General features: G+C 41.0%; 1 protein-coding gene across 1 annotated transcript in view; it reads left to right on the top strand.

The window, feature by feature from the left end:
- Nucleotides 1-27,252, top strand: part of GLG1 (golgi glycoprotein 1) — an 89,120-nt gene that overhangs the window by 22,629 nt on the left and 39,239 nt on the right. Inside the window, exons 2-4 of the mRNA XM_075510480.1 lie at nucleotides 17,156-17,188; nucleotides 19,952-20,038; nucleotides 24,040-24,255. Coding sequence (XP_075366595.1) covers nucleotides 17,156-17,188; nucleotides 19,952-20,038; nucleotides 24,040-24,255 — 336 coding nt within the window. The remainder of the gene's footprint in view (nucleotides 1-17,155; nucleotides 17,189-19,951; nucleotides 20,039-24,039; nucleotides 24,256-27,252) is intronic.

The following is a 27,252-nucleotide window of genomic DNA, read 5'->3' as shown; positions in this document are numbered from 1 at the left end:
CAGTAAGAACTGGCTTCTAGTGGGGAGCCCACCTGTGCTAGTAAGATCTCACTTGTTCTGACAAGGTTTCCCGCTGCATAGCAGAGTCATTGAAGGAGGCAGTCTTCCAGAAATGTGTGGGAAACTACCTGGGTGGTGTAGAGGGTGTCTTACTGCAAAAAGCCAGCAAACTTAGTGCCAAGTCTGTGCAATTGTCTGCTCTGTTTTTGAAGTGACGTGTAGGGAAATTTGCTATTCCAGATGTTTCGTACCTCCATGCAGAATCTCTTCCTCCAGTTCCAAAGTTGAACTGAGCACTTGTGATAACTTGCTGAGCTGAAAATAGCGGAGTTAGTGTTTGTCCCCTTAGACCAGACAAATCGTGTTGCACCCACCTCCCCCTTCCCTAAAACCAAACCATAATTAGCTTCTGTTTGCAGAAGCAGTTTTTATTTATGTAGCCATGGAGCTCTCATCCGCCTACTGCTGTGGATGCTGTGTTCAGCAGGTTATCCTTGTTTAGGAATGGGGAGGCTGGGATCAATCAAGGACAGTTCACTAGAAAGCACGAGAGAAGAATATATGCTTTAATAATACATTTTCTTCCCGGTTTTGCAAGAACAAGTGGAACAACTTAGTTTTCTGAAGGCCATTGTCTTCTTGTGCAGTAACAATTGGTTACTTGAGGATGTCAGACAGCCATTGCTGAAATGGGGTAGCATTGCTTGTACTCTGAGAAGCAGCTTTGCAAGTTCAAATGGGCAGAAGCCTTATAGTTCTTAAATTACTTGCAAATGTGTGAATCTGTGGGAAACTACAGTGCTAGTGCTTGTGGTAACAAGCCTGGGAAGCTTAGTCAGAGCAAAACAGCCTTTCTCACAGTGGTTTGAGTTGGGTTTGGTGTAGGGGCTCCCTTGTGGTTGGTGGTTGTGTGTCTCGAACAACTTGTCGGTTGCGTGCAAAATGCTAAGTTTGCAAGTCTTTTGCTCTAAAATGTAATCACAAATATAAGTGATAAGGAACAAATTAGCTTTTTTGCCTGTGCTTTTTTTTTAAGAGAAACACAGTACATCTACCACAGGAAGGTGTGTGCAGTACAGTGAAGACTTCAGAATAAGTCCTGAGATTTCCTGATATTAATCTGTAATTCACTCATTTCTCATCCAATTTCCCTGAAGAATTGGCGGCCACTCTGGCACAGTGGGAGGAATTTTTTTATTTATAAAAAAATTACTCTTTTGAGAGTCAGCCAGGCTGTTCTGTCAGCCCGCAAGTGTAACTTCCTCGCAGGTTTGTACCCTTCTTTGGTTTCTTATGGTAAGAGCTGCCCCCAGGACTTCAGATTATCAACCTCACTGGTCCTGGGGAGAAGAGAATATAGAGATGTTTTGCTAGCTCCTGACCTGCTCGTAGGTTGAGCTGGGGCTGGGGATTGGTTTTCAGGGAGCAGGTCCACGATAGCCCAGGTTGACCTAAGTTAATCTTGCACTTATCCTTTGTCATCCTTCCCCCCAGCAGCACTGCCCCTTGAGGCTGTTGTGAGGGCTTCAGCTCAGTGGAAAGCAAGAAACCAGCAGAAAACTCCTTACAGAAGTTCTTAAGGAGAAGCAGGGAAGGTGGTTTGGGTTTGTTTTGATTTTTTTTCTCACATGGTTAACTGATGCATGTTATAATTCACCAGCTGTTCATCTGCTTTCTGAGCTGTGATAGACTTCACCTGAATGACTTTGCTTAAGTACACCTAAAAAGTACCAAAAAGCTTTTGCTTTGGAATACAGATGCATGCAAAGCTCTTTATCACTGGGAAGGGTTAGATGGATGCTTAATTGTATTGCCCCTCTGTGCATTGTGGTAGTGATCCTTCTGTTGTTCTCTGCTAAATGCAGGTGATAGTGAAATGTCTTCAGTGAAGTGCTTCAGCAGCTTGAGAGGTGTGAAGATGGTAGGCTTGCTTAAGTGGGGATTCTTTGCAGTACAGTTACACCACTGTAGTTATGTGTAATACTTCATGAGTGTTTTATTTTGGAGTTAATTGTTTTAGCTCATCCTTTTTCCAAGACAAACCCTAAACCAGGAGAAGTTTTCTTGTGCAGGAACAGGTTAAAAATTAAAGTTATTCTACAGTATCTTCCCTTCTTGACCTCAGTGTTAAGGCTGGTTTGGTAATTTGCTAGATTATCCATTATAAAAATATCCTTGTTAATCTGGTTGCCTCAGGTAATCTGGTAGATGCTATGTTATAGGTAGAAATTTAAAACTGAGTTTACTAAATTCAATTTTACGGGCTTTAGGAAGCCTGAAAATGTTGCTTTTGGAATGCCTGGCCTGTGATTAAATGAAAATTGTCTGAACATGGCAGTTCTTCATTTGCTCTAAGGCTTTTCTGTCCTTGCTTCTTGTTTCCAAGGGCAATGAGGATGGAGGTGATATATTGCTCTGCCCTCTAGATTGTCTGGGCAAAGAGCAGTGAACCACTCGTGTTGGTGCCAAGCCTGGCACTCACCATGAGCTACATATTTTCAAAATGCAGCTGATGACAGTGCACACATGCAAAAAATATCTTGCTCTTGCTGTGTGAAGGCATGTCTCTTCCTTACTGTGCCATCTGAGTTCAAATGTAGTTTACAGAAAACTGTACAATAATGTCCCATTTATTGAGGGGTTGGAAAACCCCTAAGGGTTGCATCTGAATGCTGAATAGTTGCTGGAGAAGATTTTGCTCTTGAGTTCCTTCTCCATCTGCCCTTGTTTTTCAGATGCCTCAAACTCTTGCTATGTCACATCTGGGCTCTTGCCCAAATGATACCACTGGAGCTTTGAATGCTCATTTTCAGTGTATATTTTGCTAAGGTTTAATTTTCACAAAAAAAACCCTGCCTCATAAGAGGTCGTATCAGTTGCTACTGTGCCAGGTATTTGCCTACACCTACGAGGGATGGTCCTACCTCTCAGGGCATTATCTGACTTGTTTCTGGAGATCTGTTTGCATCTAATTCCTCTGATATTCTGGGTTTTATCTTCCATTGAAAATTGTCATGGGACAATCATATCTCCAGCCTCTTCTCTACTCTCTATTCTATAGTAATCCTAAAATGCACAGATAAATTATTTGGTAACCTGGTGGGTAAATTAAGTTTTCTTTTCCTTTTGTATGGAGATTGACAAGTTTTTTCACCCAGCAGAGTTAATTCTCACCCTGAGCGAGAACTCTTCAAGGCTAGTCAAAGACATTGTGGGAGACCAAAATAGGTGGTTTTGGTTGCAATGTTGACCTGTGCTTAAAGCATTCAGATCTCACCTTGTTGTTGCAAAAGTTGTACTACCCCAACATTTTTTTCCTATCATTCAGATAGAAATCTGCATGCAAGGGATTTAAATGCTAGCACTGGGTGGAAAACTGCTTATGTGAGGGTACTGCTGTCAGCTTTTCTCCTGAATGTCCCCAGAAGTATGCCACTGCCTTTTTGTGGACATGCAAGCCACATCGTGTACCTGTGCCACTTGGATAAGAACAGATCAGACTCTTAAAGTCCTATTCTCAAGTGTTATCTGCTGGGGAAAATGTTTATTCTGCTTAGGGGTCAGGACAAAACAATCTCCCTGTGTTACCAGGTTCTGCAGCGAGGACTGTCTGGGCTTTGCCATCAACATACTAGAAGTAATCCTGAAAACTAGGTATTGGCTGTTGTGCATTTCTGTGCCTGCACAGACTAGAGATTTATAACTTCATGTTTATTTCTTCAGCCACAACTGGGCTTCAGATGGTAGGAAAACCTTGCTTTAGTGTGTAGCTTCACATAGGTTAATAGTGCATAACTATATACAGACCACCACCATTGACCAGAGACTAGAATCAAGTATTTTCTATCAAGTGGCAATTGTTGCCTACTAAATACTTGAACTCTGAAGTTCTCTTTAGATATAATTGAAAATTCAAGTTATAGCAAGAAGAAGGTGTAGTGCTGCCTGTGTACTTGCCTGCAGCCCTTCCAGCCTGCCCTGGCTGGTGCAGGTGGCTGGCTTTTAGGTCTGTATTCCTGAGCCTTGTAATACATTTTGCTGTTTGTCAGAAATAATCAGGAGGAAGAATAACAAGCTGTTTCTAGAGCAGTCGGCAGTCGAATTGTTGATTAAATTCCTGTATTTTGACAGGTGAAAATTGTTCAGCAGTGATATTGGTGGTGGTACTGCACGGAGCAATGTGTTGTGTGTTGGTACAGAGCTGTCTGTGGTGGCGGTGTAGTGTGGCTTATTGCTTTTCTCCCCTCTCCCTCCCTCCCCCGTTATTTTCTCTCTGTCGTTATTAGCAGAGAAGCTGTAGGTGTGCTCAGTCTTTTTAATTGCAGCTTGTCTTTATTCATAGCTTTTTAAGTAGGAGTTATGGAAACAGTAATTGGAAGGATTTGCAGGCAGGTGTCTGGCTTTCCTGCATACCACTAAGACATCTTTCTTTCTACTAATGTTGCTTTCCAGAAAGCTCTTCAAGCTCACTTTAAAAATCCAGCATCAAACATGTATTTTTATTTTTATTTTTTAAAGTTGCTCATCTGTGCAAAACTAGTCAGCTATAATTTCTTCGTTTGGCTTAAGGGAAACTGTTACTGATCTGGCTGCTTACTGTGGTATCACTTTAAATCCTCTGAATTACCATTACAGTCAGAATTTTCAAGCAAAATGCTTGGCTTAACAACTCTATATAGCTATTGAGCTGAGCAGTTCAAGCTGAAAAACCCTAGTGCTTTTTTGAAAGGAGCTCTCAAAAATAAAAAATGCATTAAAAGCCAAGCTTCTATGGCAGAGAAGACCAGTACCTATGGAGAAGTGTGCTGCAGCTCATTGCCCCAGGCTTCTCCTGGGAACAAGGTTACTTTAAACCCGTATTTAACCTCATGAGGAAGTGTAGAGCTTAAATACGGTGTATGGACAGTTTTCCTTGTTTTAATCCTTTAATCATTGTGGTGAACTGAAGAAAGGTACTTGGTTTGGTCCTGTAACAGGGCTTTTGTTTGCATGTTCTGAAGGCAAGCAGAATTTTTTTTTGGTAGTTTGTTACTAATCCCATGGAAACCTTGCCTTAGCAGTGACTGTAAAGACTTATTCATGTTGATTTTTCTGTTGAACAAAATCCAAGTGATTTTATCCAGGGTTAAAATAAACATTAGAGTTTGCTTTTCTTCCAGTTATATAAAGAAAACATTATGATTCATCCAGGTGAGAAGTTCTGCAGCTGTGTACAATACTGTGCTGGTCCTGTGCTTTTGAAGAAATTATGCCCAAGCAAAGGAGGAAAAAAAAGCGGTTAAATTAGCTGATGTTTTATATCTAGTGTCTTAAAATGACTTGTGGCTTGCATATGCCTTTCCCCTGTATTCTGTACACAGATTCTTAAATAGCCTGAGCGCGCCGTGTTGCTATGAATCAGGCCTGCCAGTGGGTTGATGACTCATTTCCTTATTGGTGCAGATGTGTATAGTAAATGTTTCTGGATAACTCTTTTCATATGAAATGCAGCTCCCCTGTGAGAAATGAACAGACAGCAATCACTTTCATTTGGTGTGCAGAAAAACTTGGTCCTGAAGAAAAGCTCAAATGGCTTTTCTTGCTGAAGACCGCATGGTTAGCTTCTAGCAAAGGGTAAGTCTTGGAAACTGCTGTGTGATGCTGCTTAGCGTTTTTTTTTTTTTTCTTTTCTTGTTTCTCTGTCAAGCTTAAAAACAAGCTGCCATTTATACCAGCACAACTCTTTGGGTAAATGCTCTAAGCATTTATTTAATCAAGTATGTCATGCTTTTCAATAAGACTTCTTTTGAATGGCATGCTCTACCTTTTGGCCAAGCAGGAATGAAGCACTACTATATTTTTCACATGAGTAAAGGCGTTAACACTGTAGGTTTGATGAAAATCTGTTTCATACACTTGCACGTATAAAATCTAGGTGTACATTGCTGAAGTATAGCAAAGATGAGGTAGTAAAGTAAAATAAAGTGCATTAGTCATGCTGCATTGCATGAATCTCCAAGAAGAAAAATGGCATTTCTGATTTTGATGCTGGTGCTGAGGTCTGCGACTGAGCGCTGCGCCTAGCAGCTCCGGTGTGAGTCACTGTGCCCGGCTGCCTTTACTTGCCAAGACTTTTATAACTTGGTTTAATGTTGTGATGTATAATCTGTCTGAATGCAGAATGCCTAACGATGTTGTGAATCAGCTGGTTTCATCTTGTCTTCTGGTCTTCTACTTTTTCTTGTCATGGCTCTTGCGAAAGGAGAACCAGATGCTAGGGAAATCAATTTACCACAACAATTTGTGTGGCTCCCAGGCAGATTGATTTAAATAAGCAAGAAGCTTAGATTTGAATAATTTCAGTCTTGCTTGAACACTCTAGTAGTCTTTCTAGAGCTTTCTATTCTGGTGATACTATTTTGCAGCTAATTTTAGCTTTTATTGCTAAGCTTGGTATGTTTCCTGACGAAATTGATATGATCTGTAATTATTTAAATGGTTGCATCTTAATGTTTCTATCTTTTTTTAATAATGTTTAAAAATGGCAAGACATTATCTACTGAATTACTTTTCCATGCACCAAGCTGCTTTTGGATAGAAATGGAAGCTTAATTAAAATGCAGAAGATGAGTATTGTTAAAGTAGAATTGAAGTACTCAAATATTGGATCAGAACAGTTGTTTTACACAGAAAAATTGTTAATGCATCAGTCTAGCTTTCCTGGTCATTATGACCTTTGAGACTTGAGAGTGATTTTTTTTTTTTTTCTAATGATTAGAAAAAATTATTCTTGTTTTTCAGTTCCTATTCAGTGCCTCAGCTTCAAGGTGTTGAAGTGAACGCAGTTGTAATTGGGAACCTATTTTGTCCTCACGTGCAGAAAAGGCTTGTTTGTCAGAAGTGGGTGATGAGTTCCCGCAGGAGGAAAGGAAAAGTTTGCTGTGGCAGTGTGTTACCAGGTTCCTGAGCTGTGTGTTGATGGCTTCAAGAGCAGAAGCACCCACCGCAGGTCCCCTGTCACACGGCAATCTTGTGACGCGATTTCACCAACATCCTTGTGAATTTTGAATTTGGTGCATCTTGCCCAGTCTTGTTGCTTGATGAGCAACAAGATCAGATGGACTCTGTGGTTGTTTTGGTTCTCCAGTGTGTGAGGAGAGAGGACTCAACTTCTGGCTGCTTGCGCTCTCTTGAATTTCTTCAGTTTCTTGGTCAGAGAGGCTGGTGGTGAGAACCTCTTCATGACTAAGGCTTCGGGTGGCTTATCCTGACTGGTGTTTTTTGGCTGACCCAGATTGCATTTAACCATAATTCATGTTTCTGAGGAGAACTGCAAAACAGGTAACTAGAGCTGTTTAATTGTGAGTGTAACAGGATGGATGCCCTACCCAGCCACCTTAAAGTTTTGAAACTTATTGCTGAGTGCCTTCTAATTGTTTTTTATAAAGGACATAAAATTGGTGGTAGATTGTTGTTAGCTGTTATTTGGGAAGCACAGCTCAATACTGCCTTCTGAAACACAGGGTAGCGTAGGGAGCAGGGGCTATTTTGGACATGCATCTCATGGGCAGCCCTTCCTGTACTGGAGGGACTCAAAACAGCAGGGCACCATGCTGTTTCTAGGACTCCCTAAAAATAGCCTGTAGGCTTTTCCCGCTGAGTTCAGCGGGTGATGGTGAGAATCCAGCAAAACAGATCTCACAGGGGAAACTCATAATGGGCTGGAGAAGTCCCCTGGCCTGCCGAGGCAGTGTCCTAATTCTCTGTCACAGCGATGCTGCTTGCAAGCTGCTGTTGTGGGCTGTGCTGTAGACCTCAATATGCATTAACACTTTGTGCTTACTTGCACGTATTCCCACTGCATACAAAGGCAGTGCTGTTCCTTAAGTGAATTTATAATAGCCTCTCTCTGTGACTTTTGCCTCTCTAGTGTAACGGGACGTGCTATTTTGAATAACCAGAAAGTTTTCAACAGAGAATTTTCTTTGGGAGAACTGGAGAATGAACAACATAGCAAGTCCAGCTTTTTTTTTCTGACATAGGCTGATCTCTTAAAGTATTTTAAAATCCAGACTTCTGGCCCTTGTAAGTCGTGTCAAGTCAAGAGCTTGTGTGCAGCATGGCTGTTCTCAGCTCCCAGCTTTGACGTAACAAACTTAGGTTGGAACCTGTCCTAACAGTGTTTTAATTGCTGTCACCCTAGCATCAGGAAGCCGCAGGTTGCCATCGGGTTTTCCCGGCAGTTGTGGTGTACCTACAGCTTTTTCAGTGAGCTTGTGAGTGTTGTAATGAAGAAAGAGAGGATGGACGTAGCTGAGGAGAGGGTGGTGGCTGGGCATGGTTGCTGAGCTTTTGTCTTTTTTTTTTTTTTCATGTTCTGAATAGTACTGTGATAAAGTTGACACATACAGGGGATGATAAAGGTGGTGATTGTGGTTAACGCTGAAGCGTGAGAAGAACTGAAATGGTTTATTTTAACAGCAGGGAGTTGCCTGGCTCAGGGCTCTCGTTCTTCACCTGCCTCTTACTGCAGGGAAGAAACAAATGATGTGTTGGGGGCAAGCAGATCTTCTGAAGAAAATTCCAGTGTTTTATTTCAAATCCAGCTGTTAGAAGTGGCTGAATGCTGTCTGTGCTAAGGCTGCTCTTGCGATGGGGAAGTCTCCCTCAAAAGCACTTCATCTCTCAGGAAGGCAGCTGGACTGACAGCCGAGGTCCAGGAGACTTTGTGCTTTCAGGAAATCTCTTGCAGGGTAATAGCACCGTAAAGCTGGTGTGTCGGGTCCCTTGGTACATCCTGCACCCCCTTTGGCATTTTAAGGTAACAAAAAAGATGCTGAATATCGTGTGGGAATTCAGGAGGACATAAGCCATGCAGAAAGCTTAAATAGTCCTTTTCTTGTAACAGCAAGGGACTAGTCCTGGGTGTTGTACAAGAACTTTTGCAGGCCAGTTTATCCATGTGTAACATCCAGCACTTCTTGGAAGTACTGATGTTGAATGTAATTGTGCCTCTGTTGCTCTGATCTGAAATACTGACAGCTGTGATAGAGGTAACTCCAGGTTTATTTTGTCTCTATCCTTAAAAAATTGGGGGGCAGGTGAGGCGGAAGAGTAGGGCTCTTGCCACTGTCCTGAAGGAAGGAGGGAAGACTTCAAAATAAAACTGTTGTTCTTGTGGTTTGTGGTTAAAAGACTGAAGAGACTTCTTTGAGGTATTTGATTTTTATTGCCTCTAAATAGAACAGCTGGCAGGAGTTAAAAATAGCTGAGTCTGCTTCCCACCTGTTGGATGCTCGTCTTACTTTGATTCAGAGGTGGAATGTGTGAATGTAAACCATCAGGATTAAAGCAGTGCTGCTTGTGCCCCTGAACGATGGGCACGAGATGCTTATTGCGCCTTGGTGAGAATAGGCACCCTGATTGATGTGACACATGTGCATTGTTGAAAGAGTGGGAGGAAAATGCTCCTGGGGAAGAATCTTTGGGAGCACTGTATGGCTTTTGGTGTGGAAAATTGGAGTCATGAGTCCGCACGCTGAATAACAGACAAATACGAATATTGGCTGGTTGAGTCTTTAGAGCATTGTTCTCTTCATGATGAATGAAGCAAGAGCCCTTGGTGGGGGAGCCTGGTAATGATTAGAGCTACTACCCAGCACATGAGCAATGGTAGTGTAATGAAGCTGCCTGCAAGTGGGGAATGTCAGAGCTCAATTGCTTTGCTTTGCAGCATAACACTTCATTAACTTGTGGGAGTGGGGAGATGAGTAAGCAGTGTTTGCTCTGAAAACTGTGCTTGAGTGCTGTGCTTCTCATGTGCCTTGGGACGCAGAGCTTTTGGTATGAATTTTTTTCCTAGCTTCTGTACAGAGCTAATTTAGAAAGGATTTCTCTAGTTCCAGGCCATGCGCGTCCAAAACATTATTCTCTGAGAAGCAAAGCATGGTTAGGACAACGTGCTCCTCTTGGAAGACAGGGGTTGTACCACACTATGTACAACAACCTTTTATTTTGTGTAAAACTGAATCTTGCTTTTTGGAAGTTTTCTGTAAAGTTAAGCTCAACCTGGGGTACTATAGAGTACGTATGGTCAAAAGATGTGAAGTCTCTGTATTGAGAATAAGTAATGAAATTTCACTTACTAAGAGGTAATGAACATATTTGATAAAGCTTTTTCATTAGCTGTTGCACTGGAATTATTTGTTGGGGCCTCCATTCCTTTCTTCACTCATTTCTCTTCTGCATCCTGCAGCAGATGCTGTGCAGTACTGCTGAAATCCATGCTGTTGATTTTGCCTCTCTACTGGAATACTCTTCAGTTATTCTGGGATGTCTGTGGCTGGGGTTAAGGCAGAGAGTTGTCCAGGAAGGGAGTTTGAGAGTTAGGTTGTCTCAGTATAGCTTAAATAGATGTATGGGCTGGCTGATGCTGCAGGTGGAGATGCCACTGTGCTTTCCCAGTAATCTGACTGGTGCTGGTGTGACTCCTCTGTAAGCCCATTTGTACTAGCCTGGCAGAAAATTCTAAACCGGCGAACAGCTTTTCTGTTGATTTGCTGAGTTTTGGACTCTGCCATAAGCTGGAGCCAGTGGCAGGGGTGAGGAAGACAGCAGACTCCCCTCCACCTCCATCGGTGGGATATCAGGTTGGTTAAGCAGTCTGCTGTGGCTTCACCTGGCTCTTTCTAACAGCTCTCCTCCTTTCCTCCTCTCTTGTGACACTACCAGCATCCTTGCATGCCTTTCGGTCTCTTAAGTTTTTTGCCAACGTTTGTGAGAGAGCTTTCCAGGAGCAAAATCCTGAAACCTGGCTGGATCTGCAGCTCGGTGTCAGTGCTATGCTTAGTAGCAGAGCTCTGTTGTGGAGGAGTGCTATGGGAAACATTGTATCTGGTAGCAGTGCTGCCAAACTTATGTGGCAAACACATAATTTCAGGGTTTGTCTTGCTCCACAATGCATTGGGACTGGCTGGAAAAAGCCTCCAAGAGGAGGAAGAGAGGGGACTAAGGGAAGAACAAACAGAAACATCTGGGGCAAATTTGCTTTGATTGTGCTGACTGTTAGAACATGCTCTGATGCGTGGATCAGCATTGAAATAAGAAAGGTCCCTGCTCAGAGGGCTTAAGGGCTTGAGAGTCCCCCACGCAGGGTGACAGAAAGAGCAGGGACAAGAATAGCTTGTGTAAGCGGGTTGTTCACAAGGCATGGCACTTCCAGCACGGAGCAGCTGTGCAGCCTCCAAGCACCTGCCTTGCAGCTTTGCACGGGAACAGCCAGCTAGGAGAAAGTGATCTGCTGGTAAGAAATAACTAGCAAAGATATTTCACTTGTTAGGTGAATGGAATCGGTGTGCTTCCTTTTAATTGTACCATGATCTGTGGTCACTTTTGATGCATCAGAAATAAAACTTGAGCGTTTTGTGTTTTACTGCCTATGGTATTTGCACAGGGAGGGATCTCTGCTATGGAGAAAAGGCACGCAGCCTGCTAAAGACTTTGTTTCATGTCAAGCAAATGTGAAACAAGCAAAACATGACAATTACTAAAATTCTGTTGACTTCTTGTCAAAGCTACATAGGAAAAGGTAAGACTTGCTGAACTTTCTTGGTGTTTGAAGCAGATACTGAACAGTGGATCCTCAAAGTGTGAGTGGACAAGGCCTGCTTCATCCTTGGCCGCTTTTTCCCTGGCTGCTGGGCCAGGACACACAACATGTTGTGCTGGGTTTTTTTCATCTTGCCTTGTAATATCTTTTCTGAATGAACACACTTGTCTTAATGGTGTCATAGCCATGGAGGATGTAAAATGTTAGCATAGGTGGAAAAGTTTGTGGAATCTAGAACTTGGTTAAAACAGTGAAAAACACAGTTGCAGAACTTGGTGTTTGGGGTGATTTGCTCCTTGTGCTTTGTGTGTGCAGGGTGGCTAAGGAAATTGCTGCTGGTCCTGATAATTTGACTTTCATACACAAAGTTCTGTGTATGTTTTGGAGGCAGTTTTTAAGTGTTTGTGTATAACTTGTATTGTTAAGTTTGCATAAACTAGGAGTGCCTAACCAATGTGGAAATAATTTTTTGATCAAATGATTCTCGGCATTGCAGACTTTGGTGCTCTGTTTGTAAGTGGGGGAAAAAATTATTTATGTGAAATAAGCAAAGTATATGGAAGCTAGGAGCTTGAAAAGTTTGGTGCATGATATGTGCACAGTACCATGCTTCAAACTGGCTTTTTTCAAAGCATGAATGGTAAGTGTAGAGATTTTTTTTTTTTTGCTGACATGGCAACACTGGGTTTGTTTTTAGTACTAACAGTTCACTGGCATTAGAGAATATTTCAAGCGCAGCTTAACAAGTTTAACTGTTAATGCTTGCTAAATGTGTAATTAAATTACGAAGTCTTTTCATATGTTTTGAACTTAAATTATCACTGGTTTTAACTTTTTTATCACACATGACTCTTTCAGGATTGCAGGATGTGTGAAAACGGTTTACTGTAGCCATATGCTTGTTGGCACAGAACTGCAGGATGTTTCAGTAGGTTTGAAGCATGGGTGGTTGTGTGATGTGTGGTTTTTCTTCTTTTACAAAAGCTGTGTTGATTCTTGCCTAGACTACTGTATCTGCTCTTGTTTCCACAGACTGTTTTGCAGAATCATTTCTAGCGGCTGCCTTGGGAAGGGATCAGGTTTGCAGAAGGGTAGCTTCCCCAGATCTCTCCTTGATCCCTGCTTTGCTTCTAGCCTGTGCTGTTTTCTGGCATCCTTAAGTCTAGCTAGCTTGATACCTGTGAGTTTCCTGTCCCAGCTGGGTGTGTTCAGTACGAAGGGGATTGCTGTTATCTGTGGGAAGGACACAGCTAAGAAGTAATTTTCCTTTTATCAGCCTGATAGCCTCCTTGTTAGAAGCTCCTGGGTCGGCAGGCCTGCTCTACTATATCTCTACAGATATTAGTGATAAATGTGTTTAGGTCAGAGTGGAAAACTTCCAACACTGTGGCTAGGAACCATGAGCTGCCTGTACTGCGTATCCATATGCACCTTGCTCTGTAGTGTATCATACACATGACCATGCAATAAACTGGGGAACACCCGCAGTCTGGCTGGACTTCTGCCTACCTTCTCTTTCATGGGAAGGTAGCCGCTTTAATTAACATCCTTTCCTAATTGACTTGTTTAATCTTTTCGCAGTCTGTTCCTGAATTTAGGGAGAGAACATCTACTGGGTTCCTCCCATCCACAAGTCAATTGCCTTTTTATTTTGCTGGTTTGCTCCATGCTGGTTCTTGGTGGTTTTTGCTTGAGTGGGTCCAAAGTCTGTTGTCTTCAATTCTTCAATGCCTGAAGATTATCCATAGTTAGTATTTGAGATATGTCTGGTCCTTACTTTTCAGCAAGCGTGCTGCTACTCTTGTCTTAAAAGAATAGTGGAAATGTCTACTGTCATCCCCTGTTCTGGTCTAAGGAGGGATTAAAATCTGGGAATAAAGGTACTTGTGCAGTTGACTTCAGACTCTTCTATTTGCATGACATTTGCAAGGGAGCAAAGGAAAGGAAGGTCAAGCAGCTGCTGATGATTAAAATAATCCCTGCAGAGAGTTCTCCCAAGACCTTGAGTTTCATCCACAGTAGTTGATTAGGATTCTTACCTTGCTTTTCAAAATGCAATGGCGTGAATTATTTTTTTTTAGGGTGTGATGAAATAAGACCAAATCAAGTCTGTCTTGTATACTTAGCTGAAAGGGGCTCTGACTCAAGCTGTCGGGGCGACAGTGGTTGCACCCCAGGCAGTGTGCTCTTCACTAGATGGTGGTGCATGACACTGGTTCATGATAAAGTTACGACTGAATAAGTATTGCTGGGAACCAGCATGACGGTGGTCTGTTTCTGAAGCTAAAACACCAATGCCTTGTGCCTCCTTGAGCCTGGGTAGTGGTGGTGGGTTGCTCATTTGCTGTATAGTTTTGACCTAGTTTTATACTGCTGCTGAAGCAGAGAGACTTAGAAAGGGATGGCTGTTGTGGCTTGTTTCAGTGAATTGAGATCTGGTGGATGAGAAAAGGCACTAAACATAATGGTGTTGATGACCTCATAGTCTGGTGGTGATATGACTTCATACAAACCTTTGAATTTCTCTGTAGAGTTCACAATACTAATGCAGTATGATTTGTGTCTGTTGTATGTGGTTGAATGGAAGGAAATACTTTTTCTGCTTAGGTTTTCTTATAGCTGGTACTTGTTCTTAAACTCCGCTTTTCCTGGGAGGTAGGAAGTGGTGTTCATACTCTGGAATGTGAGTGTTAGTGTGTGAAGGAGTTTGGAGAGCTTTTAGAGAACTGCAAAGGGAGGCAATATATTCCCACCGAAGCTGCTAAACAGCAAGAGCTTCTGTGAGCCCAGAGGCAAACGTACTTTCTGTAAAATCTGTTTTTAATCCTTCAATTAGGAGATGTAAGACGAGTCCTTCTCCCTCACTAATCCGTGGAATGTCCTCCTTGCTTTCAGCTTCCTTTCCTAAAATGCTTCAACTAGCATGCGGTGCCGGTCTGGGCTGCTCTCCTCCTTCCCCCTGCCCCAGGGGTCTCTGAGCATCCGTGTTCCTCAAGCTCACCATGTGGGAATGACACAATGCAGCTTTTCTTGCTCCTCAACTTCTCTTAGTGGTAATTTGAAACTTACCTTTTTTTCCATGACACTTATTACACAAGCATATTGTTCTGAAACTGCTCTTGTTTGGAAGGTTTCTTGGGTGGATGTAGTGGATAGAGGGCCACAGGCTGTCTCCTTAGAAAGGCAGAACTGGTGTGGGTTGCACTGGAGAGATTTTTCTTCCCCTTCCTCAAACTCAGCCCTTCAGTTTATCAGACACAAGATAAAAAGGATTATTTTTCTCCTTTTGCTTCACTTAAATTGAGAGAAGCAGGTCAGCATTGCCACTGAACCCTCCTCTCCTACACTTGTGATGGTAAGAGGGAAGAAGGATCACAGCTTTTAGCTATCAGGTGGTCATCTTGTTCCACATTTAAGGGATTATTGGCTAGATCTCAATGCTTTTGCATATTTAAGTACTGAACTGTGAATGTATGCAGTACTAAAGCTTAGTTAAGGTCCCATTTAACTTCCATTACTCTTCTCAGAAGAATGAGGCTTGATTTCTCAGAGCTGAGGTTTGCTGCAGAGTGCAGGGAAGCCTGGTATTTCAGTGTGCAGTGTTTTAATGTTGTGTATTTCAAGAAAAGCTTGTTTAAGCTTCCCAAGTCAGTGAGAACCAGTCTGTTATCTTCTTGGGCTCATCTTTCCAGAAAAACTGAGCTTTAATCTTTGGATCTGAAGCAAAGTTTACTAGGTTGGAGGATGCAAAAATAAGTGAAGCAACCAAGGAGGATTTTGGGAGAGGGCTCTCTGGCCCTTACAAATTCTTCTGCTTGCAGATGTGTTAGCAAGTCCTGTCCTCTAGAGGAGAATTACATTGCCAGCATATATATTTTTATAAAGAAAGTATTCCTGACTAAAAGACTGAGACAGCAACTTCAAGTGGAGGGCATTCTGACTCTCAGCTTTTGAAATTAGCTTAGTCTAAAACCTCTGTCTGTTGCTGAATGATTAGGATGGGTGCAGAAAATTAAGGACAAACCACCTTGTAAGTCATGATAGTGTTGGTCTTAGAGGCTGCTTTAAAATAGTGTAATTTGGACGTCATCTTAGTTTTCAGTTGTGAGAATCAGTTCTGCAGTCAAGGAGATAACAAGCAGGCATCTGCTAGCCTTTTAAAAAAGTTGATGTACTAATTTTCAAATTTATGATTACTTTGGGAGATACGGTTTTAGATGGTGGCAGTCTGACCAAATGGCAATTAATTACTGTGATCCTTCAGGTACCATTTTGTTTTTTATGTTCTAAGTGAAGAGGCAATTTCTGCCACTTCCTGCTATACAAAATAAAAGTGCTTTAGTTAATAATGGCTGTAATTAAGGACTTGGAAACATTTCCCATGCTCTCTTTTTCCCATAAACTTGTGTTCGTGCTCTCTGAAGCAGTAATGGTGCAAGTGTTGGCATAACATGCTATGCAGTGGCAAACACTTGTACTGAAAAACTCTTTGGGATTAGGCTGCTTGCTTCCAAAACTGGTGAAATGCTAATTCTCGTATGTCAAATATCTGAGGTCTAATGCATTAGTGTCAATGATGTGTTTAAGCTTTGAGTAGTTTTGAGTGTCTGTGGCTCTTAGAGCATGTCTGGCATCTTAACTATCAGCAGAAGCAGAGACTTTGTGAGTCAGGGTTGTTTTTTCTGTGGGTGTGACGGGCAGGTGATTTTTTCCTGCATTTGTGCTGTTTTGCTATGGAGATGAGATACAGATTTGTATTATTAACTTGTTTCAAGGCATTCTCCATTGTGAGAGCTACTCAGGCTGGAAGGAGAACAGGATGGTTTGCAGCCAGAGCGCTTTCCAAAGCGGCTCCCTGTGGAGTGTGGGTGTTTCTCTCAAACACATTAACTGGTCTGGTGGAGACTGTGCGTTAGGATTTGTCAGTTGGATTGTCATGAGGACATAGCAGTACCTTAATTACTATAAAATAAAGAATATAGTGAATATTTTGAAACTGTGTATGAATATTGGATGTTAGCAGTTTCTCATGGTTGAAGGCATAAATCTCAGGGCTGCTTTGAACCAGCCCCATTACGTACGGCTGAAAGAAAAGACATTGCTTCCCAAATGAGGAACGGAAACACTTCAGTTTGGGGGAGGGAAGCGAGTCCTACCTTTCTCCTTCAGTTGTATGCATGAAACTTACTCTTCTTTAAAACTCTACTACCACATCTTTGTTTTCCCACAAATGCTTTTTTGCCTTCTTAGTTTGGGCACTTGGACCAAACATAAGTGCATTCATTATGTTTTTGTAGCGTGTATATAAATGCTGCTACCCTTGTGCCATTTATGTTCTGTAGAGTTAAGACAGCATTGTGTCTAAAGTACCTGTTATTTCGATCTTTTTGGTACTTAGATATCACCACTCTTTTTATGCAGCTTTTAGAATTTCCTATTGCTTATGTCAAATTTTTTCTTACAATGAAAACAAGTTGACAGTATGTTAGTTTCTATAAGTTTATACTCTTCTGTGTGTTAAATGTGTCACATCAGTAGTGAACTGACACTCCTTTTTTCTCTTTTCAGCCAGATAATGAAATCTCTTCAGACTGCAATCACGTAAGTATTGCTTTGTTTTATTCAGTCTCTAGCTATGACATTTGCACCTCATATCCCTTATCAACTTTAGGCATTTTGCATAGTTTGGTAGTTTGCAAAAAGCATTAATCAGGACACATTTGGGTTTCTGTACTGGCCTGTGGAGGAAGAACACAAGGTGACTTCTTTAACTCAGTATAGCCACTGTGGTCTTACTGGAGACTTCAGAGTGGAATATATCTAAGAGCTTTAAAAACTGTACTTCTGTATCAGAGGAGGATAGCAGACATCTTTCCTATTTTATAGTTGGGGGGTGGTTCCCGTGAGTTACTGGGAGTGATATGATGTGCTCCTTTTGGGAAAGATGTGAGCAGTACTGAATTTAAACTCTTAATTTCAGCTGTTGAAGCCTTCTGTATTACTTTCGCAGCTGCTGAATTCTTAGACTCGATTGGAAAATGCTGTGGGGGTGTGATATTTAGAGGCAGTTTAAACCACTTGGCTGGTTTTAGAACAGATTTCCTCTCAGCACTGTGTTTAACAGCGAGCAAACTGTTAGCCAGTTTTCAGGTTGTCAAGCTGATTCTTCAAATCCTGAGACTCTTTAAAAAAAAAAAATCATCAGAGCTAAGGTTGGTATTAGGTTTCCTTTGGTTTATCTCATTTGTGTTCTGTTAGAATACACCATATCAAGATCCTTAATTGTTTGGTTAGCCCCGGACACAGACAAGTGCATGCCTCAATGATGGTCTTGGTTTCAGATGCTTGAGAAGCTGTGCTTTGGTTTATTATTGGAAGATATATTCCAGAAATGAAACCTGGCCATGTTGTACAACTAGTAATTTCCAACTATGTTTATAAATTAACCTTTAGCACTGCCCTGCCTGACTTCATGGCAGCTGTAATTCTCTGTTGTGCATGGTTGGATCAGATGAAGGGCACACCATGTTTCTGTTTAAGTCTTTTCTTTTTTTGAAAAAGAGAAAACTTCAGTAATTAAAAGGTATCTACCTGACATTTAAATGTGCCAACAGAAATTACCTGAATGAAGACAAAATTGAGAATTTTAGAAATCAAAGTTGGACCTTTCCTCTGCTAGATTAAATGACAGTGTCTCTGCCACAAGGCAGATGTCAGGCTGCTGTGGATTATAGAAGCCATTCAGGAATAGGAAGTGCAGGTAAAGTCTTATTTTCCCAGGCAGAAATTGAAGTGCAGTGATCAAAAGCTAGACCACAGAGAGGCATCTCATGTCGAAATGTTTCTCTTGCCTCTCTCTGCAGTCTTTCGTAGTACAACTGCTGATCATTGTTGCCTAGTGCTAAAATCTGGATTTTTAAGCTGCAAGCTTAACCTTCCTTCTGTCTATGGGAAGGTTCCTTTGGAGAGCGTCTCATTTCGAGACTCTCCAAAGTTCGAGATGACAAATGCAGAGGTGTATTCTTATGGTGTTGGACCTCATTCTTGTCGTTCTGATCCTGGCTGGGAGAGGTCTACAGCACTCTTTGCGAGGACAGGTTCCCTGTTTATTCACTTTTATCTATTAAACCTGTATATTTACAACGTCTTACTCCCTCTGAAATACCCTAGGATCTAGGATCCCATCATCTCCTCTCTTTAACTTTTCAGAACTCCATGATATGAGGTGTGGAAGACAGTGCAGCTGTGCTGATTCTGTTTTTAGTTCTCTGTGTGTGCTTCCACCCTCTCGGAGATGATGTAAAACTGCTTTCTTTGTGTACAAGCGTGTTTTTGTGTTTTCCTAGTGTTTTGTGTACAATTGAAACTTCAAAATAAAGTTTGACCAAACTGTTTATCTCTTTGATATTAATTTGATTTTGTCACAAAGGCAGAGTATTTGAAATAAATTTTTAAAACAATTTAATCTTTGTTAATGAAAAATGGTTAAATGCAACTTAAGTTCCTAGAGAAAAACGGATGAGCTAATAGAGCTTTTCTTGGGCAACATCTCAGCTATTAATTTGCTGAGGTTTTGCTATGTTACCCTGCATTTTCACTTTATGGTGCCTCAGGAGGACATCTGGGATGTGTATATATCTGCAGAGTGTGACTTGCCCAAGATTGATTCTTCCACAATGATGAAATGCATCTAGGCTCCTATGTGAGCTAATCTTTGGCTCCTAGAAGAACAGTTATCCTTACCAAGGCGTTTTACAGTCTAACCTCTAATGCATCATTGTGCTTAGCAAGAGAGAGAACCTCCTATAGGTTTGAAATATATCTGCATCCAAAAAGTTGTCTGGTTGTAGCCCCTCACAGAAGGAAGTGCATAAAGGACCAGCTGCATTGTCCTCCTTCCTTTTTTTGCTAGGCTTTTATTAGGTTTTCAGTATGAAATCTGCTCATACTGAAGACTTCATTTTTGTTAGATCATTAGCATCAGGCAGACAAGCCATGGCACAGAAAGGTGTGGTGGGCTAAAGACGTTGCTAAATATGCAGCATAGTAGCAAGTTACAGCTTTCATTGTTTTATCCTTCCAGTTATGAAATTGTCTTCATTGGATATATTTCCTTTTAATGAGTCAGCTCATGACCTTATGGAGAGATTTTTAACAGTCTGAATTTGTTCAAGATGAGAAAATTATTGTAGAAATGAAGGGACAAAGTTGTTGTCAAGGAGACTTTGCATTGCTTGTTGTACTGTAGAAGGATGATGATACAGAGTGGGAATAAATGATGTTTCATTCTTTTCTGAAGCAAAGTATTTGTCATTCTCCATGGGAAACTCTTAAACCACCTTTCTACAATTGCTCTCTCTATAGCTCTTGTGGAACTACAAGCTGAACCTGACTACAGATCCAAAGTTTGAATCAGTGGCCAGAGAAGTCTGCAAGTCCACTATTGCAGAGGTAAGCCAGAAGAAAAGCATGGCTGCTATTGTGGCACTAAGGGGTGTTATTTTTCATTTCTTTGTGATAGTGAATTAGTGTGCGAATAATGTTTTGGGTTTGGGGAAGCTCTAGTCTTATATGCCAAATTACTAGGCGTAATTAATGTGATATCCTTGCAGAGAAAGCCAGTTACCTTGGTGATGCCAGGCAAAGGGGCGAGGGAAAGAAATGATAAACTTACAACCCATCAGCTCTTACCTGACCTTTTGTCAGAAATCTGCTGTGGATTGGATTTGTCCCCTCTCTATCAAGTGTTGGACAATTGTACCAGTGTTGGTGTAGCAGGGGTTCCACTGAATTTACCATAAGGCTGGTTTTGAATTGTGTCTTGTTAGCAGAGAGGATAAGCACATAGACATCAAATGATGAATCAACTGTTTTTTTTCTTTGAGGCTCAAAGTTTAATTACTCCAAGGACTCTGTTAGGAACTTCCTCTTTTTAGGTTGCACTAGGAGTTAGTCCTCTATATCTCAAGCGTCAGCACACCTCAGTCCAGCTTCAAAGATGACTTGATTAATCATTTCTTTCCTTGTGCTCATGCTAGAACTCTTGAGGCTGTGCGCTCAGCCATGCAGGAGCTGACTGAGCTGAGTTTTTTTCCCTTTGGTTGGGGTAGTTTTCAGCTAGACTTCAGGGGAAGCAGTGGAACCAAGGCTCTTTGCAGCAGTACAGGCTTCAGCTGACTTAATTCAGTCATTAAACCATGCTCTGAAAAACATAATTTATATATCCACCAGAATAACTTCACCTACCCATAAGCTTGCTCTTCAAAAAAAATTCAGTTTGCTCTAGATGATGGCCCCTTTGTGGCTTTTAAAGTAGGTTTTCTTGAAAGACAATCAGTCACATGAATAGCAGATTGTCTCTCCGACCCCAGTTTGTGTTGGCAGTTTATTTTCCATAGGTCTAGCTTTCAGTGGTGCAGACCTTGCTTATTAGGCAAGAGGAATATGTTAGTGCTCAGAGCAGGTTTAAGATGAGTTGTTCCCCAAGTCCTCATGTTTTGATGGAACCATCTACGTGGTTCCCCATTCTTTACAAAGTTTTCATTTGAGAGGAACACTCAAAAATCTGAGAAATTGAGGATGTCAACAGCAGCCTGGCTCCAAAAGTTTGGGAATTAGTAGTGTTGTTGAGGGGTACTCAATTGCTTTTTCTTCATGGCCTGCTAGGGTTCTGCTTCCCCTTCTCAGCACCAGCTGAGTTGCGGTAAGAATAGCATTAGTGGGAAACCATTATTTAGTATAAGGAGAGATCAGTTAATACAGGAAGGCTAGGATATTAAACAGTGGAAGGAAAACAGCTTGCATTGAAGGGTTACATTGTGTTGGGAGTTCAGTAACTCCCAAAAGCAAATATTGTGAACTCCGTCAAGTCTCACTTTTTGCAGTCATAGGGAAGATTATATTTTTATGTTTTATGTCATATAGCTGCTGTAGAATTTTTACAACCAAGGCATTCTTGAAAATGCTCTTTTAACAGTCTGTTTAATTACCATTTTTGTACAGTGACAGTCTGGCATTGTTGTAAATGATGCCCTCTAAATCTGGGATGTGATGTCTAAAAGCAGTGGGAAGAGCATAGCATTTTACCTGTACATTAACCACCAGTGTTCCTCTTAGAATTGTCGTGAATGATAACATGAACTGCTGGTATTTTGCCATTTGGTGAGTGGTTTTTATTTAAAGAAAAAAGTTGCATAAGTAACAATAATCTCATGTGTTTGATCTTCTGATACTTAATACTGAGGCAGGTGCATAAACTATTCCACTAATTTTCAGAAGTATTTCTAAAACACTCTTTAAAACTAATGTATGTAGTGGGAATATACTGTTAACATACCGTATTACCTTTTAATATTTTTCTTTAATTCATGCTAACAGGTAGGTGTTTTCTTGCTGGTGACTGAGCTCTGATTTGAAGTATTGCTTTGTGTTAAGAACAAAATACAACTAGAAGAGTAATTTCTAGAAAAAGTCATTTGGGAATTGGTGACTGTCCCAACCGAGTGCATTATGAAAAGACCACCTTTAATTTTATTGGCTAAATATAGATTTAAATATCAACTTTTTTCTCAACTGTTGTGATTTTGTAAGTTCTGGCAATAATTTTAATCTGGAATTATAGTTGGCTACCAGATAATGGTGGTTGTTTCAGAAGTGGCCAGGCAATAACATGATTGCTTGGTCTTTTACACAGTTCACTGGCTCAGGCCATAGAGCTCTGGGGCTGTTTCCAAAGCCAGGCTCTTCCAAAAACAGCATGTTGCTGTTGTGTGCTGGTTTGGCTTGTGGTACTTGAGCTGAAGCACGGCCAAACCGAAGATGCAGCTTTCTCGGAGAATACTTTCTCAACTCTCTCCCTTTCACCCTGCAATGAATCATATGTGTTTTCACTTCAAAATGTATTTTATGCCTTATATATAACGGTTACGGTGACCTTAGTAACTATGTTTTTTTAATAGCTATATAGATTAAATACAAAATGTTCTACCAGCCTACATCTGCCTTCAAATAATGGTGTTTAAGATGTTGCACGTTTTATTTGCTATATAGAAATTAATGGCCTCATAAGCTGAGGCAGAGATAAATCTGTTTTTTTCATCTAGTCTGACCTGTGTGAGTCTGTCACAGGATGCCCTGAGTTAATTCTTGTTTGAATTAGAATATATCTTTCTAGAGATGGCTCTCTCTTTTTTAAAATTTCCTGTATAAAGATTCCAACTTGGTATTTGAGAACTGATAAAATGGTTCCCTGCCTGTTCCCTTAGTGCTGCCCTTGCTTAGTATCTGAACCTGCCTGGATTATTGATTGCCATGGTTGTCCCTTTAGATTGATGAGCCCTTCAGTATTTGTACGGGAACAAATCTTTGATGTAATCAAGTCAACCCATGTATCTATTGCTTGAAAAACTGTCACCACTGAACTTTAGTGTCTGGCTGTCAAGCATGCTTTCTGCGTCATTATGGCTGCAGTTTTCAGCATACTCCTGAATGGGGGACACCAGAACTGGGCAAGTATTTCAACATGGGCTTCTTAGGGTTAAAAAGAGTCTGTGTAATCTTGGTACTCCTTGGAGCAAGGCATTGCACAGCTCCTATTGCAAGATTCCTCGGGAAGCGTCCTTAACTGATAAGTAACCATGTTTTCCACTTCCTTTGGAAAGACTGTCAAAACTGCCTGCACCTTTTACTTCCAAAGGTGACAGATTTGGCCTCACTGTCTGCTTCCCTGAGCAGTGCAGGCTGTGATTTATATTGGGGACCTGTTTGTTCATGTACACTGCTTTTCCAGTCCCTGCACAGCTTTCAGCTTTTGTTAGCTGTGACTTTTATTTTTTTAGACCACTGAGTAAAATGGTTTAGTACCAACAATCAGTTCCTATAAGAGCTGGATAAAAATGAATTTGTTGAGGATTTTGCTTTATAGTAATTTTCAGCTTCCAGCAAGTTATAAACAGTTTAATAAATAATGTGCTGCTTTTGAATCAGTCTCACTTCTAGCCAAAATGTTATATTATACGAGGTCAGGTGGCTAATGGGTGTCCAAGTATGATTTAGTGATGTTGTAATATGCTCAGTTTTCTAAATAAAGGTTTGTCAAACTAGCATTTCTCCTACAAATCCACTTGATTGCTAGTGTTCAATGTGATTATTATGAAAGATGATTATTGAGCAAGAGGGTTTATAATCCTCAACGTCGCTGCGTTTGCTTTCTTCAGATACTGGCACACATGAGGTATTTCTCATTTCTTAAATATTTTCAAGTATTCTGACTTACTGAAAATCAAACTAAAGCCTAGAGCGTTTCTTTGCCAGCAGATTTTGAAGCTACAGATGCAAGTTTCTTTGAGGATGTTTTGTTTTGTTTGTTTTGTTTTGTGTGGTTTTGTTTTTTTAAAAAGGTTCAATTCAGTAGCTGCAGCCACTGTATTTTTATTCTTTTTTTTTTTTAACAGATCAAGGAGTGTGCAGATGAACCAGTTGGTAAAGGCTTCTTGGTGTCATGTTTGGTGGATCACAGAGGTAACATCACTGAATACCAGTGCCATCAGTACATCACTAAAATGACAGCCATTATCTTCAGTGATTATCGGTTGATCTGTGGCTTCATGGATGACTGCAAGGCTGACATCAATCTCCTGAAATGTGGCAGCATTCGACCTGGAGAAAAGGTATCCAGAGAACATGTAGATTGTTAATAGGCTTTTAAAAGTCATTCACTTAAGGAAACTTACGTGGAGGCTCTGCAATAGTATTATTGTCTTACTTGCAACTGAGAAAATACATGGTGTATGTCATCTGTCTGAAAAGGGTGGTGTCCTGATTCTGTATAGTTCCTTTTCAATAAATAAGCATTTATTCCTCTATGAGGGACTGCTGTTCAGAGATGATTTTCATTTGTCTTTCCTTACCACACTACAGGTGATCTGGTAGGTAGTTGTCTTTATGATCACGCTTTGTCAGGCTTGACTTGATAAGATGAATCCAAACAATAGATGTAAGCAGACCTATTGCTAGGCTTATTTCACAGCCTGGTCAGGTGTGGCGCAGGAAGGTTATCAAGGTGATGTGGCCTGTGCTATAACCCTTTCTGCTTTCTCAGGCTGTAGTTGGTAGACTGGATCAAGAGCTTTTATCTGTTCCCTTCCCCTTTCCCCTGCCCACCTGAAAACGGTTGAAGGGTATTTAGTACCTAGTGTCACATTTTAGTACAGACTTACTACTAATACTGTACTGAGTTTAGTAAACCAATGTTCTTTTGCCATATGAGACTTAAGCAGAGGTTGATGCAAAGCGCAGTTTGTGGTGACTAGATGTGGGGTTATTTTCAAGGCCCTGTCTTTCCCTGTCTGCTTCAGCATAGCTAATGCAGGCAGCAATTATGTAGTGCTGCAGGAATGAGTGCCGCCTTTTATGGTAAGTTTTTACGTTTAGGGATAAAGTTAAAATTAGCCTATCAACTTTTTACAGTGCTTTTTAAATTGTAGCTCTTCTGCTTTTAAGAATTAGTCTCTTAAATCAGCTATTAATGAGGAGGTATATAACAAAAATATACACCTCTTTTGGTTTTAAAAAAAAGTTTTCCTAGTTTGAGATGTTAGCTGCTGTAAGCAGCTTCACATCCATAGTGTGTTAAATTGAAGTGCCTAGTGTATTCCAGAAGACTTAGCTGAACAACAGAAAGCACAAAAGGACTCACTTTCAAGAAAAAAGCAACCATAGAAGTGGGAGGAACTTGCAGGCACCATGGGTTCAGACTAGTAACAGCTGAGTAACTTGCTTTCTCCATAAAGTAAAGGCTCTCTTTTAATACTGGGCTGAAGGACCTCATGAAATGAGAAACTGCTTTTAACAATAAGTATAGAATTGGAAGTCCTGGGTGTCAGGTCTGCATATCACCTGTGGCTTGACCAAATTAAAATACATTAAAATACTTAGGGTAAATACACTGAAGGGTACAGTAGAGTCGATTTTGTGAGCATAAGCCAAATCTCATATAGTAGAAGTGAAACCAACGCTGGCAGGCTTGTGTGTGTAACTGTGCATAACCTGCCATGTTGGTCACAGAAGTTAAGATGGGTGAAGGGTGAGGGTGGCAGGGGTGGCTAAGGTCACAAGGCATCTGGGAGAGGGAAACGAATGCAAACTTTGGGTCCCCAAGTTTCTGTGGGATAGCAAAGCTAGTCACTAACCAAACTTTTATGGGGGTTAGTGTGGTTTATGCATATTCCTCACTTTCTTGTTACCCAATCCAGAATATTTTGCCTTGGTTTGTGAAAGCGTCACAGCCTGTCATATGATGTGTCTTGTTATGCTGTCATCCTTGGCACTTAGAGCAGTTGAAGAATTTTATACTGCTATAGAAACAGCTATAAATGGCTATGCAAGCATTTCTTTTGTTGTTCTGTTCTATCCCTTTTCTGCTTTGGAGAAATCTCATCTGATATACTTCTATCAGATGCTGGTTCAGGTTTTATTTCTGTGCTGTAGCTTCCGAGAGTTGCATGTAGAGATGCAACTCTACATGCAACTCTGAGTTTTTGGGGTTTTTTTAATGGAAATAAGCACTGCTAGACCACTAACTGCATCCACATCAGGCGGCTAGTAGATTGCAGTATGACAGCTTCATCATAGTAACGGGGATAAACTGGCATTTTTAACTGTAAAAGGCACTTCAGCAGGTATTCTGGAATTACACTGCCTCTTGAAGCCCCTCTGCTAGCTAACCGTTTTCCTTTTCTATGCTTCCTTTTTTTTTTAAGCTTGCTTTCTACTTCCTAATTGAATTCTGTTCCTGCTGGGTTTGTTGCTTCTGATGTGGTGGTTTCTGTGCTTGCCTTTTCCACGTTTCTTGTTGGTTTTCTGCTCTGTAAGAGCAATAAAATTCAGCTTAGAAGTCTTGATCTGACTGTAGACTTCATTGTGCTGTGAAGTCTATAGCAGAAAGGTTGTAGATGTGTCATTTGAAAGTATTAAGTTTTGTAATATGCCTGTGTTGTGGAGTTATTTTTCTTTGTTTTCTTCTTCCAGTTAATAGAGAAATATTTAATAGTAGTTTCAGTCACCTTTTGAGTTGGCTGTTGTGCTTTATAGCAATTTGTCTCCGGGTATTTAAAGCTTTCTTTGTCGTCATGCAATAGGGTTCTAATTTGAAATTGGAATTGGTAATTGCAACGGAGCTTTTCTTCTTGGGCTGCCTATCACAATGAGCTGCTTTCCCGATCCTGGTTGTGTCCAGGATCGTATCAAACTAGTGGGTAGCGTATAGTTGCCCAGGTGCTGGATTTAGCCACGATGTCCAAACTGGAGTTGATTTATTTGCCATGATGAAGGCTACATAAGTGTCAATTGCACATTTGTTGTAGTACTTTACCAGATAATAGTATAGTATTTTTCAGATTCCTGAAAAAAGGCACATTAGGAGACCATTGTTTTCTTGCCTTTTTTTCACCCCTGAGTGCTTCAAGTACAGTTTCTCACTCCTTCCCTAGTTTCATAGAAGTACTGGACACAGAGGGCAAAGGAGTCTAAATGGGAAGAGGTGATAACATTCAGCTCAGTGTTTGTTTACTTAGTGTAGTATTATAGCAGTGTACTGTCAGCTGAAGTACTGGGAATTAGCTAATCTAAGAGCCATCCCTGTAACTCTGGTATCCGGGTTAGGTGGA

The sequence above is a fragment of the Mycteria americana genome, chromosome 8 (genome assembly GCF_035582795.1).
Source record: "Mycteria americana isolate JAX WOST 10 ecotype Jacksonville Zoo and Gardens chromosome 8, USCA_MyAme_1.0, whole genome shotgun sequence".
NCBI classification, from domain to species: domain Eukaryota; kingdom Metazoa; phylum Chordata; class Aves; order Ciconiiformes; family Ciconiidae; genus Mycteria; species Mycteria americana.
This window is presented reverse-complemented; position numbering and strand designations above follow the sequence as displayed.